The following is a 21,732-nucleotide window of genomic DNA, read 5'->3' on the forward strand; positions in this document are numbered from 1 at the left end:
CAATTTTAAGCCGCCACCCCCTACTCTCAAAAACGTATTTTTGTCCCGTATAGACCCGTATGTTGAGTGTACATAACATAAAAATTAATTTTTTTTGTTTTTTTTTTTTTCGAAAAAAGCGTTTTAACTTTATTTGGAGATGGCCCCGGACCTATTTTTTTTCTATTTTATATGTTTATTAAAAAAATATATTTGATTTTTCCAGATTTTTTCGTCATGTGCCTCACTTTTAAACACCCAAAAAGTGGTTTTTTAGGGTTTTTTTTTGGGGATTTTATTCATTTTATAGACTTCAAAATAGATCAAATCAAGGTTTTTTTATAGGTTATATATTATAATTTGATGTAATTGATTCTTTTCAGTCATTCAAAAATGAAGCAAAATACCTTTAAACCCCTAGAAAACTTTTTTTTTCAAGGTTTTTAAGGGCGTTGCGGGATCAATCATATTTTTGAGATCTATACCATCTAAATAAATTTTTTCATTTTTTTTACGTTTTATGTGATTAAAAAATAAAACTTAGATTAATTTTGGTGCAGAATATGTTGTAAATCGTCTTAACTTTGAGAGAATAGTATTGCGTCATCTGCATAGCAGATTATTGTATGTTGTTTTTCTCCCATTTGGTATCCTTTTTTAGTTCTTACTTTTTTTATTTCATCCATAAGGTTGAACAATAGAGTAGTTGAACAATAGAGTACTCAGGGAATTTCTCTGTCTTATTCCATTGTCAGATATGGCAAGTTAGTGCTTCTACTTTTATTGTGTTGTTTTGGTAGATATTTTCGATCGTTTTCATTATTCCTAGAGATATCTCTCTTGCAAAAAATAAATGGATAACTTCCTTTAATTTGCAGATCAAATGCCTTCTTAAGGTCCACGAAACATGTTTGTTATATTCTAATGATTTCTCTTGCACTTGCCTCATTATAAATATAGCGTCGGTGCATGATCTTCCTGATCTAAAACCTTTTTGTTCTTCTGCTAGTGTTATAATTTCATTCAGTTTATTTGTTATCACTTTGGTTGTTAGTGTTGTGTTTAATCCATTAATTCCTCTGTAATTTTGCTGTTCCGATTTGTCTCCCTTTTTGAAGAGAGGTATTAGGTTGTTTGATCTCCATTCTTGATTAGTTGTTTGGTCATACCCTCCGTACTTTAGGAGTTCATTTGTTTTCTGTCCTATCCTGGTGATTTTCTATTTTTTAATTTCCTTAATGCTTTTTTTACCTCTTCATCCTCAATATTTAATTCTTCGTTTGCCGTCGACTTCTGTGTTGGTGCGCCTTTAGCAAATAGGGATCGAAAATAGTCTGCCCATGTTTTCTTCTGAATGTGTTTCGTTTTTATTAGATCGTTCATTTCTTTTTTTTTTTTTTTTCTCTCTGATCATTCCCCATATTTCTGTTCGCGTTCCGTAGAAGTCGTGTTCCATCTGTTTTGAGAAGCTCTGCCAGTGTTCTCTTTTCATTTGTCTAACCAAAGTATTCCTTTTGGAGTTTTCTTTTTTGCTATGTTGTCACAATCTCTCCAAGTGATTCTGTTGCTGCGTTCATTATTTCTAATATTTTATTTCTAATACATATTTCATTCCTAGCGATCTTCTCTGATATTCTTTTTCTATAGAAGTATTCTGTGGATTCCGTTTTTAGTCCTTCGACTTTGATTTTTGTTTGCGATAATTAGCGTACTATTTTAAAATTCGGTTCCGTTTCCTATCATTTGATTACCATTTATTTATTTATTTTATTTCGGTTTATTTCGGTATCACTCATTGTGTAAATATAATTTTGTAAATATAATTTTATAAATATAATTTTGTAAATTTACTTTTTATTAGTTAAAAGTCTACATTTTATTATTGTACTGTTAAAACTTTTGTATTGGTATAGATTTCGAATATATTAAACCACTTATATTAAATATTTGCCTCCCGAACTATTGTGGCCTATATTTGTACAGTTCCCGTCATATAAAACTGGTACACTTTTTTTTCCCAACGTAAACCTGTGTTCAGACTTGATACAATGGTTCGTGAATCAATTCGTTGTTGCCATCACAGATAACGAAATTGCACTAAATCTAAATAAAAAAATAACGTTCAAAAATGTTTAAAGCTTTTATATAGGTATTATTATTATCAATAACAACAAAAAACCCTATCTAATAAAGTTAATAACCAGAGAGGGGGTTGAGTTAATGCCCAAAATGTTTAAAGGATCTTTAAACGTAGGCTATTGGCACAGGGAACATTGGAATGCATCTACTGTAATTTTATAATGTGTCTGTCGCAAAGCCCTCCTTTTAGCTGATTTGATACAATATTTTCGTTGAACTGACAAAGTTTCCCTAGAAATTAGAATGACATATGTGACAAGATCAACTTACACAACTTGAAAAACACGATTTTCGATAATAAGAGTTGTACCAGTTTTTTATGACGCGAACGGTACCATCTGCAGGCTTTACTATCTTCTATTCTTTTTATTTGCTGTGAGTTGAAAATCACTTCTTTAAGCGGAAGTTTTTGAGGTACCGATTTTTACACGTGTTAAATAGGTAAGATGAAAGGCAAATATTTATCAAAAGGCTGGAAATGATTAAAAACCACGTATATATATATATATATATATATATATATATATATATATATATATATATATATATATATATATATAGTAAACTCTTAAATATTGGGGAAATCTGCAAGAAAGACTCTAATGTGTATCAATTGTTTCGCCGAACGTTTTCGCCAAAGAGAATTAATTTGGCTTCTTCAGGGCTGAAAGAGAATAAATTATAATTAGCTACCATATATTATCTATTAAAACATTATTGATCTTACCGTAACTTAGAATTGTAGAGTTAGAATATTAAAAAACTTAGCTAGTAACATAGTGGTGTTTTTTGTTACTATGTGCAAAAAAGTTTTTTGTAAGGTTTGAAATGTATGGTAGCTTTGAACTTGACACGTAAAGGCTTACCCAAGGTTAATCGAAAAACCTTGGTAAGCCTTTACGTGTCAAGTTCAAAGCTACCATACATTTCAAACCTTACAAAAAACTTTTTTTGCACATAGTAACAAAAAACACCACTATGTTACTAGCTAAGTTTTTTAATATTCTAACTCTACAATTCTAAGTTACGGTAAGATCAATAATGTTTTAATAGATAATATATGGTAGCTAATTATAATTTGTTCTCTTTCAGCCCTGAAGAAGCCAAATTAATTCTCTTTGGCGAAAACGTTCGGCGAAACAATTGATACACATTAGAGTCTTTCTTGCAGATTTCCCCAATATTTAAGAGTTTACTATTTAACTAATCTGCAAAGATTAAATTTCTTTTATATATATATATATATATATATATATATATATATATATATATATATACCATATCGATCTTACTAAAGCTTTTTATCTAATGAACTGGAGGAAGGTGTGACAGATCCTCTTCTAAATGAAAGTGCCTCACCATCTGATCCCACGATCAGTTGTACATTACAGTGCCAATTTGTACAATAATAAGTCAGAGCGAAAGGAAAACTAATTGGAAGTTTCCATATTATTAAAGTATCAAGATAAAGTATTAGATAACCAAAGAAATATTTGTCACAACACTAAACAACGTAACATCTGGTAGTGATCATCGCATACTTAGGACGATAATAAATATTTACGAAAGAAGAGAGAAAAGATCTTTAAAAAACCAACGCGAAAATATACTTTCAAAGTAAAAACATACAAAAAAAATTTTATTTCAAAATTTTTAGTAAAAGGTATAAATAAAACACCCAAACGGGCTATAACACAAATACAGAACGTTTTCGGAATGTAAATTCCATCATCAGTGTAACAAGGTGCGCATTCTTTGAGCCACTAAAATATATGGGTAAAAACCCTTTAAATGATATAAATTTACAAATATGTTACATTTGGAGACACTTTTTCAAGATCAAAGAACGGATTATAGGCATCCATTTTCAGAGAGGATGACGGGCCCGGACATACTTAAATCCGAGGTAGAAGAAGCAATAAAACGGATGAAAAGCAGGAAAGCTGCAGGGCCTGATAATATCGAAGCTGAATTTTTAAAACTCTTGGAGGAAGAAGGAATAAATTGGATCACAGCTGTCTTCAATAAAATATACAATACAGGAATCATCCCTGATAAATGGCTAGAATCAGAATTCATAGCGATACCTAAAAAACAGGGGGCTAAAAAGTGCGAAGAATATCGAACAATCAGCCTAATGAGCCACATGTTGAAACTGTTTCTTAGAGTCATCCATGGAAGAATATATAAGAAGTGCGAGGAACAAATATCGGACAGACGGATCGGCTTCATTAACGCAGTGGGTGCCAGAGAGGCACTTTTCGGAGTACAGGTACTGATTCAAAGATGCAGGGACGTTAACTGCGACGTATACGCGTGCTTGATCGACTATGAAAAGGCATTTGACAGAGTTCAGCATCAAAAGATGATAAACATTTTAAAAGAAGCAGGCCTGGATGACAAAGACCTCAGAATAATTTCAGAACTATACTGGAATCAGACCGCATACATGAAAATTAACGGAGAAGAAACAGATCACATAAAAATACTACGTGGAGTTAGACAGGGATGTATCCTATCGCCGTTGATATTTAATATGTACTCAGAGAAAATTTTTAACGAGGCTCTTTACGGAATAGACGAAGGCATCCTTCTAAATGGTGAAAGAGTAAACAATGTTAGATATGGCGACGACACCATGGTGATAGCAGATAGTTTAGAGGGACTTCAGAGGCTAATGGAGAGAATAAACGAGTACAGTCAACAGTACGGACTAAACATTAAAACCCACAAAACCAAACAAATGATTATCAGCAAGGAGAATATAAATGGGGCTCATCTATACATTAATGGGACGCAGATAGAGCGAGTAAAACAGTATTGCTACCTGGGAACTATTATTATAAACGAACAGTGGAGCAATGTACAGGAAATAAAGTGCCGCATAGGAAAGGCAAGAACGGTCTTTAACAAAATGAGCGCCATCTTCAAAAGTCACAACATATCCCTAGATACAAAAATGAGACATTTGAGATGCTATGTTTTCTCTGTGTTGTTGTACGGGGCGGAGGCATGGACGCTTACAGACACCACTATTAAAAAACTTGAAGCATTTGAGATGTGGCTTTATAGAAGAATGCTGAGAATATCATGGACAGCAAGGATCACGAACAAAGAAGTTCTAGAAAAAATGAAGGGACCAGAGATTGTGTTTACGATCAAACGCATAAAATTGCAATATCTGGGACACGTTATGAGAAATCAGCACCGTTACTCCCTGCTGCAGTCTATATTGCAAAGTAAAGTCAAAGGTAAGCGAGGACCCGGTAGAAGGAGAATATCATGGCTGCGGAATTTAAGAACATGGTTTAAGAAAATCTCAACGGAGCTGTTTCGAGCCGCAGCGAGCAAGGTCATGATTGCCAATATGATTTCCAACATCCGAAACGGATAGGAACCAGAAGAAGAAGAATGTTACATTATGTACTATTAAAAATTAAGATGTCTAAGTTACTGTTGGAATTGGTAACATGGCAACGTAGGGCTCTACATCTCAGGATGTCGTAATCGTAATATTTAAAGTGTAGAATCTACTGTTTCCTTTTTGTAAATTTCGAATACATTTAGGGATTCGAAATGGAAAGAGCTTTAAAAGATCTAAAAAATAATGAAGCTGCAGGATACGTCGATATAATTGGCGAGCTTTTGAAAACAAGCAAGATAATAACAATCTCAATATTAACAGAGCTATTTAATAGAAGTTTCCATAATGGCAAAATTGTACTAAAGACTGAAATCAGAGTTTAGTAATACTCCTACACAAAAAGGGGACAAATGTGACCTAAATAGTTATAGATCTATATCGTTGCTCAGTCAAGTGTACAAACTGTTTATGGGAATTATTAATAATCAGTTGACTTACAAAATGGATAATTACCAACCGGTAGAACGGGCTGGTTTCCGCAAAGAATATAGTACATCAGACCATCTGCGGACAATGAGAACTTTGATAGAGAAGGGAAATGAATATCCGTATTTCTTGTCTTCGTAGACTATGAAAAAGCATTTGGCAGTATCAAGATGTGGACAATCGAACAAGATGTCAATAATTATAGAAATATTCGAGATATAGGCAACTAATACATAATATACATATATGACAACGCTACTGTGATATTACAATTAGACGAAAATACAAATCCCATCACCATTAAGAGAGGAGTTCGACAAGGCGACGTAATATCGCTAAAGCTGTTTAATATAGTCCTAGAAGGTGTCTTCAAAACTATAAATTAGTCAACATATGGCATCAGCATTAATTGCAACAAGTTAAACCACCTCAGATTCGCTGATACCTTCATTATGAGCACATTAGAGGAATTACAAATTATGGTGAATGAGTTCCCAATACGTAAGCCTAAAAATGAATATGACAATAGCAAAAATAATGACAAACACAGACGACCCCCAATATATAACTATAAATGGCAATGAGATAGAACAAGACCAAGAATATATCCACCTAGGCCAAACTATGAAATTTGAAAAAGAGAAACAAAGTGCGGAAATCACTAGAAGAGCAAGACTGGCGTGAGCGTAAATTTGGAAAACTGAGTTGGATACTTAAGAACCGTAAAATACCTCAATACTTGAGGAGCAAATTGTTCATCCAGTGCATCCCTCCAATCATGACGTACGGATATCAAACCCGAACTCTAACTAAGGCAAATATGAGCAAACTAGCCACAATGGAAAGGGCAGTGTTAGGTATACGACTGTCAGATAGAAAGAGGAACGACCGGGTAAGATCAAAAACACTCGAGGATATCTCAACAAAAATTGCCAAACTCAAATGGAGACATTTGCTAGACGCTACTAGACAAAAAAGCAACATTGGAACGCCACAAGACAATATTGGAGACCTTAAAAAGGAGATGACCAAGGAAAGACCACAGATTAAAAAAATAGCTGGAACAAATTGGAAGTATGTTGTAGACTAGAAATCGATGGAATGAATTGGCAGAGGCCTATGTCCAAAAATGGACGATAGCAGGATTTCTGTAATTTCAAATTGTACATGGTCACTTAGATGTAGAAACAATAAATTCGAGTTGGATTTCACACAAATTAACTGAAGATCAAAAACAAGCTTGTCACGTGTTGCAAAGAAATAGTTAAAGTCGAGGACATCAAATTTGAATACATTTTAGTGGCATGAAAGTTGGATTTATGCATAACCCGAAAACTAAACCACAGTCAACGTTTTGAGTATTCCAGGAAGCAAAACCAACAAAAATCAGGCCCGTCACAGAGTTTTCGAGTTTTGAAGAAAATGAGAGGCCGTTTTGTACCGAAAACTGAACATGTGGCTCCTATTTCATGAGAAGATAGAGGAACTCTAAATGCGAAGTGATATACAACAATTTTTTTTTCTCAGAAATGCGAAATAGAAATAAAAATCATTCGACACCAGGACGATAAAAGCTCCCATAAAGGATAACGAACTGGAAACCACTGAAATTTTTGACCACTGAAACGTAAAATCGATGTCACATTCTCTTTACAGTTCTAACTTTAGTTCTAATAATATATGTACGTTTTTAAAAGAATGAATTGCGTGTTCAACCCTTCAGCCCGACACGAAGCCGTTGAAGTATTTAAAAACGAATTTTTGCTTATTTCATCTTCTGAAAAAACGTTTTGACAATTGGTTTACTCGCATGCAAAAAAGTGTAGAACGAACCAGCGAATATTTATTCACCGTTGACGCTGGAATCTAAATGTTTTTGTTTTTTTCTGTCCCAAAATTAAAGGACTGATCTTCACCATTTTATAAATCCAAGTGGTTTTTAACCCCACATTTTTGCATGAGTGCGTCTGGCTACCATTACGGTAGTTATCGCTCTTTTGTTTTACTCGTTCTATCGGCTGGTTCCATGTAAGCTGCGAGTTCTTTACTCAGTAATTTACTACCCACTACTGTAATATTACTTGAAGTTACTTTACTTTGCTCCTCAAATTTAGACTTGTACTACTCAGCTTTAGAGGACCTAATCTCTATTCCTCCTTTTGGTACATTTCATGATCTTTGACTTCTAGGGGCTTATGTTCAGTCATACATTTGAGATACATTCTCTAAATACCGCAAAACCTTGTAAATATCCACCTTCAGCTTGTTTCCTCTATTCCTTTCAGCCGAATCTATATTTTTGTGTCTTCGTATGGTTTGAAGTTTGGTAGGTAATCTTAATTTGTACAACAGTCTTGTTATTTGATATTGCAAACTGTCAAAATGAAATTTTCAAATATTGATTTCATATATTAGTTTTTAGCAAATTTATTAGTGAACTCCTTTTACGAACAATTTAAATATAAAATTACAAAACCAATACATGAGACTATTGTTAAACATAATAATTTCAAGATAAAATGATTATTGAAAAAGTCATTTGAATGTCAAACTTTGTAATGTGATCACAGTTACGCCACATTCGGACAAATGGAGAGTTTTGAGTTTTTGCTATCGCTCCCACCATCATTTTACAGTGAATATTTAAACATGCGAATCTTTGGTCTGTAAAGCATGGAAATAAGAACTTATAAAATTTTTAGCAATCTCGTCCATTTTAAAATAAGTCTGTAAATAATAATAACTTAAATGACTTAAAATAAGTAATTTTAATTACTTAAATGTAATAAGTAATTAAAATTAAGATCCACAATAGAATTCAGCATATTTAATTTTATTATGTTATTTTTATCGATTACATGACTTTATTGTACATCTAACGAAAGATATTTGTATAATAGTTTAAGATTTATTGTTGCTTTTTGTTTATTAGAACATATTGATTTTGCTTTGAGTTGTAATTTATTGTACATATTTCTATAATGTAAATAAACGTTATTTTTAGAGCAGTGATATATTTTTGTATTTATTATATAATAATTTACATGTTACCAGATTACCTTTAGATTTTATTGATATAAATTCTAACACACGCATACACACTATATCAACATCATCAGGGTGCTACAGGTTGAGCCCTGAAAGGACCTCGACCTTCTCAAGTCATTGCTTGGATTTTCCAGTTGGCAACAGCGATCTTCTCAGCATCCTGTGTTACCCCGATTCAGGAGCACGAGCTATATGTCCTTTAACATTTAACTTAATCGAAAAACAATTTTTATTTGATTAATAATTTTTTTCAGTTTTCTGGCAGCAGTAAAATGTATTTTGTATTATTATGTATAAATATATAAAAAAATTATATATGTTTTGACCACCCTGTATAAATCTTTATGTTTATTTAACTGGATCGAGAATTCAGTAAACTATCAATTGAGCTAACAGACCACCCCTATTCTCGTTAAAAAAAAATCATCCATTACGTCATTATGATCACATGGATAACGTCACTAGTATGATATAATGCCAAAAAACAAAAAAATAAGTTTTTATCCGGAGAAAAATGCAAACAAAATAATGCTTAATGTTAGGTAAATAAGGTTATTTTACTCTAAACTTAAATGCTAATTTAAATTGCTTAGACAAGTCTTTTTAACTGAAACAAGTGCATGATCAGTAACCAGTATTACCCTCCCCCTAGCTCTTATTACTGCTTACATCTTTCCCGGCATGCTTGCGAGTAAATTTTGGACACACGCTTAAGGAATTGCATTCCTTTCGTCCTGTGTTATATACCACCATATATCCGTATCTTATTTCCTAATCCCACATGTGCTCTATTGCATTTAAATCCGAGCTATATGGTGGCCAATCCAATCTTCGAATTTGGACCTCATCAAGATAATTATTCACTATGGCAGAGGCATGTGGTCGAGCATTATCGTGCATTTACCTGAATCTGTCATATCCAATGTAATCTAATATCTGGCAAAATATGATCTTGCAGGATGCTATAAACGTAAGAGTTACTAGTCGTCTGTCCAGTCACTTCCACAAGTACGGTGTGTCCCTCCGAACAAATACCTCTCCAAAGCACTATGCCACCACCGCCAAAACTAGCGGTATGGGCGAGATTGCAGGTGGCAAATCGTTGTCTAACTCTTCTGTAGACGTGGTTTCAACCATCTGACTTCCATAATGGGAGTCTGATCTTATCAGTGAAAAGAATATTTTTCCAGTTTTCAATATTCCACTAAATATGTGTTCTTGCACATTTTTAAACGACAAGATTTTAGAGAAGACGTGGAACTTTGTCAGAGCGTCTAGTCTTTAAGTTTGCTTCTTTTGATCTATGTCTAACTGTTTTTGAACTCACATTAACTTATGTAACATTTAGTAGATCATTTCTGAGGTGCATCAATGTCAATGAGCGATTTCGTGTAGAATTAAGAACCAAAAAATGGTCATCAATTGCGGTTTCGCGCGCCTTGAGCATCCTGGACCAGGCTTTCGTACAAAATTTCCTGTCTCGTGGTACCTTTTTAACGTATTTGAAACTGTAGATTGACTTCTTAGACGACATGAGGTATATTTTTGTGTATATCCTTCTTTGTACATTACAATCTGTGCTGCTTGAGCTTCATTGCCGTTTCGAATTGGTGGCATACTTGTTTTAACCTTAGTTAAATCAAAGCAATATTTAATTAAACCTGATAAATTAAACTAAAAATAACCTAATTACTCTGGTATTACCTTTACGTGAAGGTTTTTTATGATAAAATGCACGAATGACACTAAACTCTGAATAAACTTCAAAATAGTGCAAACTAATTGATTACATCAGCCTACTATATGACTACCTCAGTAATCTAAAATTATTTTGAAATAATGGTGACTACATAAAAAATTTAAAAATTCCAAACGATTCGATATTTTTGTGATTCGATATTTTTGTGATATATATATATATATATATATATATATATATATATATATATATATATATATATATATATATATATATATATATATATATATATATATACAAAATCAGCCAATAAACGCTAGAAGTCATTTGGTAAATCTATTTAAAGTTCTGAATTATTCTTTAATCCTAAGCACTGATAATGTGGTGTTGGATGACTACTTTAACATTTTCTAATGAAACTTTAGAATGTGACGTGAAATTCTAAAGGTAATTTGTTAACATGTCAGAAGGGTGTTCTTCCGTCGAGAATTTGGTTTCCTGTCGGTACAGAGGGTTTGTAGACGTTTCGGCAAAATCTCATTCTTCGCCACGGTGAATATACGTGAAACTGAAGTAAAAAAGTTTATTTTGAAGCACATTGTATATTATGGCAGTGGCGAATGTGAGTCCGTCGAAACTTTTACAAATCTCTTGTCTCAAAAGTAAACCAAATTCTCAATAGATATATGTATTTATATATACATACATCATTGAGTTAGAATCTATGGAGAAGCTATGAGCATATTAACGTGTGTATTAAAAACGGCGTAGGTAGGCGTGGCTAACTGTGAAACCAATATGGCGGTGGGATCATGGCCGGACTCAATAATATTAAAACTACTATAAAAATATGAGTAGTTATTCAGAAGATTTAATCATAATCTACAAAGTGCAATACATTTTTAATAAACTATGATTTATTTATCCCACGGTAAACACAAAAAACACGATATATTATACATAAAGATAAATTAATACAGTCAAATACTATTAATTTATTCTCTGAAGTACGGGCCATTACTTTGTTTACATATTTGTATACTAACCTGTAGAACGTTATTCCTGAAGATTTTTTATTAACATTGCTTCTGCCACTGCAACTACGTTGAGAACAAGAAACCATTATTATGCATTATCACAATATATTATTACAGTTTCTATAAAAGTATTATAAAACTAAAAATATTCGAAAAACAACAAACGTAAATAATCATATACGATCTGTCAAAAGTGTCAAAACAATATGGCCGAAGTGAGGTCGTTTTTAGTCACGTGATGCCCTCTCCATAGATTCTAACTCGATGACATACATACATACGTACACTATCGGGCAAAAGTAGGGCAACAATTTGACAAAAAGACAAAAAAATTTGACAATTTTCCAATTCTATATACCAACAAATGTGTTTAAATATGCATTTAAACATATTTGTTAGCCACCACGATCGCCTGATCTGTCTCCAATTGAACATGTTTCATGATAAGTCGCAAGCTCTTGAATTTGCAACCCCCTTCCCCCCCCCCCCCCCCCAGCTCTTACTCTCGAAGTTGCAACAGAATGAGATAACCCAACATTAAATTTAAAAAAAAACTGTTGAATATGATGTGTTGCTTTACGTTTTAGCACCTATCAGTTTGTTGTATTTTTCTGAAACATTTTAACCAGAAATAATCGGATAACTTTTTTTCTATTTAAATAAACAAAGCAAATTTTTGCTCGACTTTTGTCCGATAGTGTATACAATATGAAGGTACCAATCCATTGTCGGGTTTTGTAAACGTTTTCTTCAATTAAATTCAAATGATAAATTTAAAGAACAAACACATTTTTACAAAATATTTATTCTAATGTATTATTCTGCTAGTTTTCATACTTTTCACATTGATCTTTGTTCACAGGAGCAGCAGACAATTAAAGTAGATTCTTTAAGCACACAAATAGTATCCAATTTGCATTTGTTTCCGACTTTCATGGAATTAGAATATGGATTGGCACCTTCCTACGAAATGGACAATTTTTATGATTTGAACGTTCCTATAAAATTTTGTTATCCCCAATATTTTGATATGGATTATACTAATGAAGAACTTTCAAATGAAGAACGTTTCGAAAACTATGAAAATATGATATTGCAAACAATAAGAACTCAAAAATTCCAGTTTTCGAGAAAAGATATTGCATATTTCGAAGACAAATCAGTTAGTTACGACTTTTTTGGCGCATTAAGAAAAGAAATCGAAGAATTCTCCGTAAAAAATAATCTGGATAATGCACAAGAAAACGATTCTGTCAAAGAATTAAATTATCATGGTCAAGAAGAAAATCAAAATAAATTATATACAGAGGAACAAGATTTAAAAATTAAAGCTTTAAATGAACTTACGATAAATCGACTGCTTTCAGAAGATATTCTCAAAGATATCACAACTATAGGTACATATTCGGATGCAAGCGCAGAAGATTTAATGAAAGAATTAGACGGTATGTCAGAATATGCTGAAAGCCATCAGTCTATCGTTGCGGAAGAGGAATTTCAAGAAATAAATCATAGGTATTATGACTATGAAAAAAATAGTGAACCTTCTGTTTATCAAAACCGTCAAGATCGGGTACTTTCATCAATGACTAGTACACAAGGTTCAGATTACGATAGTGATAATTATCATGATTTATCTGTTGTTAATATGAGTCGACATAACTCTCAATATCCACCATTTAAAAATAGATTTGATTACTCTGAAGACAATTTAACGTCGCTCCAGTTACAACCTGAAGGCACGGCAAGTGAAACGAACGTCGAGGAAAATATTACTGCCAAAATCTGTGGAGATAGTTACACAGAAAAACAGAAGTCTACCAATCCTTTTTGGAATTCTGACAAGAATAGCGAGCATATTAGCAGGTTAGTGATCGTTTTATTTGAAAAGAACTCGTTTATTTGTTGAATATATATATATATATATATATATATATATATATATATATATATATATATATATATATATATATATATATATATATATATATATATATATATATATATATACTGTAGGTCATACGTCCCATTTCTGATATGGTACGTCTTGATTTTTCAATTTTGAACCACCTGCCCCTATCAACATTTTTAGATAGTTGTAAAGTATTATTATAAAGTCGCCTGCCCACTGATTCTTATTAGATTTCATTTCTTTAAGTAAATCATAAAATTTTCTCAAATTAGGCCCAAATTTCCCAAATTAGATGGAGCGTGTCATCTCTGAGAACCGGTAAATTCGGTTAAGAATCCTTCCTTTATCTCTCCGAGCCGATCTTCGAGTTCTATCACTACCTGAAGAGATCTAACATAGGCCAAAATGTAGTGTGAACTAACAACGGACTTTTTACAGAAATTTGTTTCTGGAAAACATATATATTTTCAAATATTTTAATGACTGCTACGCAGTTTGCTGTAATCCAAGCAAACCTTTCTTGTCTAGCCTTTCTCTTTTGGGTCATTTTTCTCTTTTCGCCTTTTTTGAGTCTTCCTTTTCTTCGATTGGAGTCAGGTTTGTATAAGAGTCAGAGTGTACTTTCAGAGAATTTAAGTTTTTTGATCCGTCGTTATTTTTTAGTTCCATATATTGGTTCTTTTCTTGATTTATTTGCAAACCGTATTCCTTTGTTGTGTCAATTAGATTCTTAAGTATCTGTTCTAGTATCTTTGTGCCTATTGTTACCTTAAAGCTTCAGATCTAGTATTATATCAGCAGTGTGTTTTTTATAACCTCTACAATAACTTACTTTGTTTTTTAATGGTTTATAAACCAAAAAGTGTTATTTATCAAATAACAATTATTGATAAATTAATTAAAAAGATACTTATTTTTTAATAAGATACTTAAATGCGTTTTCTGCGTCAATTTACAAGTTTTTTGGTTACGAAGCGATCGAACTCACAAAATCTTGTTTGAAAGATTGTAGGGGCTAGATTCTTTCATCCGTAGGTGCAATACATGCTTTCCTCACAATATCGCAACGAACAGAAAGTGGCGATTTTTTCACCTAATCGTTAAAAAACAATAACCCCCTCCAACACTTTCTTTTAACAAAAAATCACAGTAGCTTCTGTAATATTTCTTACACGTTATTTCTTGGTCTATTTTCAGTTGAATGTTAACTAAAAAACGTCGATAACAGATCAGCGATAACTTCGGTATCGCATTGCCTTTTGATAGTGATTGTCGCAGTCGCAGAAAAAACGCTAGGAGGAAATAGTTTTAGGCTACGTCTAGTATGCCCCGAAAACAACCTATCGTAAATAATCTTTCGTTTAAAAGTTATTTAAGACGGCAAAATAAAGACGTTTCATATCAGAAATTTTGGGTTAGCTAAAATATTGTGGACTATTTTTATAAGCAAATTTAATCTTTTAGGCTACATCCAACAAATCCCTTTTTATATTTTCTCAAGAACGAAGAAGAACATTCGGATCAAAGAACGCTTGATGTGTCTACTTCAGTGTCCTCGAATAGTGAAGTTGAAATTCAAAGAAGATTGAATGCGGTGGTTAGCAGTGCAAATTCCGTATTAACGACTACAAATAATCCAATAAAGACTAAAAATACAAATGTTTCTACTGCTTGCCAAACGAATAGGAACAGTGCTCAATCAAGTTTAGATGTTAATGCTATTCCATTTTATCCAGCTTATAATTGCGCAGTTCCAATCAATCCGTTATGTGGATATAACTTCCCTGTCTATGATCCAACTGTTTATTATAACCCTTATTATCATCGAACGCCAGCTTTTATGACACCTTCATTTACGCAGCAGTTCGAAATACCCACCAGTTTCAACACACCCAGATGTCCTCCTCCTCCGGGTTTTACACCGAAGTAAATGTAATAAATTGGTGGAATTTTTCCATCATCGTCAATGATGTAATGACAGTTTTAAAGAAATCAAATGGATGTACCTATGTGTGCATTGGAGTGTCTTTTTTATTTGCTACATATATATTTAAGACTATTGCAGTTTGGATTGTATTCACTGTCAGTCTCCTTAATTATTTTTTTAATACAATTATTTCTTTTCAAGCGCTTGCTACATTCCAGTGATTAAAATAGCTTATTTAGTTCTATTCATGCATTTGAATCTCAATATCTAATGATCTGATAATATCTGTTGAGTTATGGTATTGACTCTAATCCTTGCAACAATTCAGATCCTACACTGAGGATTTCCAAAGTAGAAAGATATTGATGTCACTAGTTTTAATTCAATGTTAAATTTTGTATTAAAAGCTTTTTCATTTGATTGAACTTTGGATCGTTCATCCATTTCACTTTCTTCAGTGCAATAATTGTCAGTGATTGCTACACTGATCTTAAGTTAGATGTTCAGCGTTATCGTAAATTATAATGATGATGCCCTCAATGATGTTTCTAAGGTTTGTTTTAATAACATGTATAGTTCCTAAGTAAGTCTTTTGATATGTGTGATCAAACTAATGCTCATCATAATATCTTCTTTACTATCTTTGGTGAATTGACTTTTACAAATAAACATCAAGATGTAACGAATCTCCAAGGATTTAGTCATACTAAACGCCCATATGACACAATCAACAATGTTTACAAAGGAAAAACGACTGTTTACGCTTATAGTTTACTTTGCTTACTTGTTATGTATAAAATTTTATTTTATTTTTCAAACCTTTGTGCCTTGTGTTGATGTTAAATTCTACCTCTGACTTTAATGAGTGTCAATAATGTTTGTCATCATTAAATTCCTAAGACTTAACAGTATGTAAATATGTGATATAAATACAAAACCCCGATGTACTTTCTAAATATGATAAAATAATGAATATCATAGCACTTAACATAACATTAATATGTAACGATTGTATATACCACTGCTCTGAACAGTCGACTTAACCAATAGTTACCAGTTTATTCAGTTTTCATGTGAAGTTGCCGTTTTCATTATGTAGCTAATATTAGTATTGATAATATCTGAAATATGATGAATGTTTATATAATATTCGCAGGAGCTTGAAATTATAAAATACATAATTATAAAAACGTAAAATGATCCCATACAGCTACGCCGATTAAATTAAATGTATATAAAATTCTGTAATTTGATGGAAAGACCAAATATGTCGATATTTACACTATTTCATGAATGCAAATTAAAGTTTCAAGACTTAATTCGTGGAAACACTTCACAGTAGAAAAGAGGATCACACTGATAGCGGAGTGATCCATTAATGCGCTAGTTTTGGATTTTTCCCGTCAAAGATCTAAAGTTCTGAAAGGTACTTGTTCGTCTTGTGTACTTCAATTTGACAACCCTAAATTCTTCAGTGAATCTCAGCTACTTGCTTGTTAACCAAAACAGTTTTTCACATTTTAGAAATTTATGTTTACCTCTAACTGACCACGCAAGTCTAGTCACGTGGCACTGTAGTAATTATAACATTCGAGGCGAGTGTGCCCTGGTAACAAACTGTTGATCTAGAATATAAATGTACGGTTTTTTAACAATAACATATAGTATATATGTTACTATCATATTAATGTTTCGTTTCTGACGATTGCATGGATCAGAATATTTTTTAACGTGTTTGTGCCTGAAGAGCTGTGGTGAAACTACATCCCCATGTTTTAGTCTATTGTTTATTTCAAATGCCTCTGAGTATTGTTGTTCAACTCTAACCTTGCATCGTAACCCTTCCATACGCGTCCGTATCAAGATGACTAGTTTTTTTGGAAAGCCAAGTTCTTGAATCGCTGTCCACAGTCTATTCTGCATACTCATGTCAAATGCGTCTTTTAAGTCTACTAACATCTGATGAAGCTCACGATGAAACTCCCAGCATTTTTCCTTTATCTGTTTTATTGTGAATATCAGGTCAATAGTATAGCTGCCCGGTCTAAGGCCGCATTGATAATTCTCAATGATTTCTTCTGTATATGTTTTGGTTCTTTTTAACAGGATTTTTGTAAGGCCTTTGTAGGTGGTATTTCGGAGCGTTATTCCCCGGTAGTTAATACACTGCCTTTTGTTTTCTTTTTTGTGGATTACTACGATAACCCTTTCTTTCCATTCACTTGTCATTGTTTCTTCTCAACAACTGCCTTGAATTAGCTTGTATATAGATATTTTCAACGCTTCTCCTCCGTGTTTTAAGTACTCTACGGGTATTTCATCGCTGCCTGGTGCCTTAATATTTTTAATTGCTCGGGTTACTTCTTAGTATGTCGGGTATTGGTCTTCATAGCTGTATGGACTTTTATGCTTGATGTATTTCTGCTAGATTGGTCGTTTAACAGTTGATAGGAGTATTCCTTCCAGATTTTTAGAATATTCTTGTCATCAGTAATAAGCTGTGCGCTGTCGTTTTGAAGGAAGTTTCCTGTTCTTGCTTGGATCCCAGCCTTGATCTCTGAAACTCCTTTGAAGATTTCTTTTGTCATTAGTTTTTTTGTCTCTGTTCTTATCTGTGTATACCTTTCACTGTTGTTGTGCGAGGGATTTTGTAGCATGTCCCTTCTAACCATGTTTTTTTCTTTTATGGATTTCAGACAATCGTTATCGGGCTATTTTTTTTGCTGTTCTCTTTTTGTATTCTAATATTTCATCTGATACGCTTGTCAAAGTTAATTTTATATTCTTCCAAGGCGAGTGTATGTTGTTATAATTCTATATCGGTGTTAGCGCTATCTGTATAGTCTTTTGAAATTTCTGCTCAGAGTTCTGATAATGAGACTTTATCCCTCAGAATTTGGATATTCCATAATTGTTGGCTTCTGGATTTTTTTGGGACGCTATTCGTGGTCTCATCTTCGTTTTTACCAGAAAACGATCCATGTCTCCATCCGACCCTCTTAGACTTCTTACGTCTAAGCGGTTACTACCGCTCCTTGCATCTACCAAATCATGATCAATCTGATTTCTTGTGACGTCGTAGTTGGAAACCCAAGTTTCTTTGGGTATTTTCTTGTATTCGAACATTGTTGATTTTATTAGTATGTTGTGGAATGCTGCAAAGTCTTTGTTCCATAAGTAGGTATCTATATGTTAGTAGGAAGTATCTCCTCCTTCAGCAGAAATCTCCTCCCTAACACGTCTTTGCATTGACTCCACTAGTTTAGTGCACATGTTCTTAACTTCTTCATCGTGAAACCATACTTGTATAGCACTTGTTATCATTTTTTCTTTTGTAGTATAATAAATTCATCTTGCTAACCGTTTCTTGAGAATATGCTATAAGTTCTGGATGCGATGTAGCTCTGGTGATGTACCTTACCAGGCCAAACAAGCACTTTTACTTTATTTTCCCGCATAAAAGTCTCGTCGAATTTCGAATTATGACAATGGACCCAGTCATGTTGAGATATTCCATCAAATGTTTCTATGAATGAAACAATTCTGCGTAATATTTTAATTTATTTGGCATATTTCATCATGCCTTTAATAAAAACTAAGCTTCTATTGCTATTTGTTGTGAAAAACCCCAAAACTTCTGTTTAGAAGGATATTTTAGAATCTGCTGGATATGATCTCGTCGCAGAGGATCATCTTCACTTGGTCTAACAAAACTTGAGTTATATCTCTGCATAAATGGGATTCGTCACTGAAAATCGGTATTTTTTAGCAATGCTAAGCGTTTTTTCATCGTTTTCTGTGTTATTAATTGTTTTTTTTTTAGCTTTTCTTACCTTCCGGCCAACTTCCAGAAGACTTTTCCGCACAGTTGCCGTACTCACTTTAACACCATAATTCAATAAATCTCTTCGAAGGTCTGTGCTTGTGTTTCTTGGATTTTGTTTGCTAGTTCTTATTAGAATTTTATCAGTTCTTGAAGTTGTTTTCTATTTGCGCCCATATTTTTTCCTTTTCTTTTTGAATACAAGAGATAATTCGGAATCTTAAAATGTTCTTAAAATTTTTGAAACATTTGATTTTCCCACGCCAACTGCCTTCGCTATATAACTCACAATTATAGACGTCTGTTCATTAAGATGGATTACTTTAACATGCTTCGTAGAATCTATGAATAATCAAAAGTAACACGGAATACAACATTATAACCACCGACTGCCACGCATAGAAGCTCGCAACTGAACTACTGACACTCTGAAGCCAGTCAAACAAGTAAATTTTAGTCAAGGTTGATCCGTCACACAGCCTCCGGGCATAAATTACCGGTTTGTGGCGGTTCCTACCGCCATCACCTACTAACTCAGACCAGAAAAACATGTTTTTCCCAATTAATTCGAATAGGGTAATTGGTTTGCGTTATCTCTTCTTGTATAATACCTCTCGTGTCGTGGGTGGGTATCGCACTATCAAATCTCTTTTTGTTCTTAGGTTAACTTACTTAGAGGAATATGCTTTTCTCTTAAATCAGAATGCAGAAGATTTACTCGATTATACTCAAGCCGTGTAATTTGGTATAAAATTAAACACTATTATCTGAGACCTAAATTTACCGATAATGGTCTCATGATTATGTTATATTTCATTTATGACCATTATTGCAAAAGTTATTAACATTTATCAAAAAAATACAAACAATTTTCCGCCGATATTGGTGGGTATCGGTTGAATGCACAACTTACTTACATCTCAAATGGTCATCCATGATAGTTGAGTCAGTGGGTAGCTCCATTACTCTTAAATCTGATCATATGTTATCTCTTCTCCGCATTCGTGGGCGTCCCAAAGTCTTCCTTTTGGATCCTATGGACATGTCAGCCCATCTTAGAAGTGGGATTTCATTTTTTGGACTACGTCGCTAGCCTTATATATCTGTTTGACCTCGAGCTTTGTTTTCATTCAGTATTGGTTAGTATTTGGGTCGCGATAGGATCAAAAGATCCTTTTGATAATTTTTCTCTCAAAAGATCCCAGTTTTATTTCCATTGTCTTCTAATTTATCCTATACTAATGTTTGAGGTTCGTGTCCAGCTCTTGGATTTAATAGTGTTGTTGAGGCTGTACATACGTGTTTTCTGCCTGAATCCTCCCTTTTATAGGTTTTTTTTTATTTGAAATATAATAGATCGATACACACAAATCTCTAAATGTCTAAATATTGACAAGTTTTTTTTCTTACCATCTACCTACAGAATTAATAGTCTGATCATTACAAAAGTCAAAGCAATAGCCTATCGTGCTTGCTGATTTAATACAATGTGAATATTGTAGGGGAGTTAAACATAGTAGCATAGCATCCGAAGTCATTTGCAACTTTGAATTGAAATTCGCCAGCGATCAAGTTTTTATAGAAATTTCTATTGTATAAAGTTAAGTACGTGCCACTATTAATTTACAAAAGTTTAGTCACTTTTGTAATAGCTCATTCAAGATTCAGCATAATGAATAAATATTTGTAATATGCAGCTGTCGAAACGTACCTTATAGTTCATAGTTCGGCAATTATTATATACATTTTTCGTCTTGTGTTTTTCGTTTATGTTATTCATATTATCATTGATTGTAAATATTTTTTTTATACTAAATTAGTAGTTTTGTTATTAAACGTGTAAAAATAGCCTTGTTTGTAAGCAGACATGTTGTGCCAGATTTTCACTTTTGTTTTATGATCGAATAAGTTTATTTTGTTATTGAATTATGAGTATTTGTTTAATGCCATTACAGTTTTGACGCTACCTTAATTGCGTTTTTAGATTTAGGTGTTTCTTTTTTTATTTTTTTTATAAAGAAATAAAAATTATATTTTTTAACAGTGAGTTATTTTTTTCCCTTTTTGGAAATAGCAAAAAAAATACCAAGAACAAAATCAGAAATATCTCAGGATGTAATGCAACAACTAAAAGCAATAAGAGAAGTAGGTTAAAAGAGAAATAATGCATGATTTCTTGACTAACAGCAAGACGTTCAAAACTTACAAAAAGAAAATAAAGTTCTCAAAAGTAATAATGAAACGATTAAAAAAAAAAGAGAAAATCCAAGAAAAAATAGAAAATAGATTTAAAATTATGAAAAGTCACGTAAGGAAGA

At 32.8% G+C, this 21,732-nt stretch overlaps 1 protein-coding gene across 1 annotated transcript in view; it reads left to right on the forward strand.

The window, feature by feature from the left end:
- Positions 1–21,447, forward strand: part of tej (tejas) — a 65,456-nt gene extending 44,009 nt beyond the window's left edge. Inside the window, exons 10-11 of the mRNA XM_072530252.1 lie at positions 12,615–13,618; positions 15,129–21,447. Coding sequence (XP_072386353.1) covers positions 12,615–13,618; positions 15,129–15,594 — 1,470 coding nt within the window. The 3' untranslated portion in view covers positions 15,595–21,447. The remainder of the gene's footprint in view (positions 1–12,614; positions 13,619–15,128) is intronic.
- Positions 21,448–21,732: the final 285 nt, after the last annotated feature.

This window comes from Diabrotica undecimpunctata, chromosome 4 (assembly GCF_040954645.1).
Source record: "Diabrotica undecimpunctata isolate CICGRU chromosome 4, icDiaUnde3, whole genome shotgun sequence".
Classification (NCBI taxonomy): domain Eukaryota; kingdom Metazoa; phylum Arthropoda; class Insecta; order Coleoptera; family Chrysomelidae; genus Diabrotica; species Diabrotica undecimpunctata.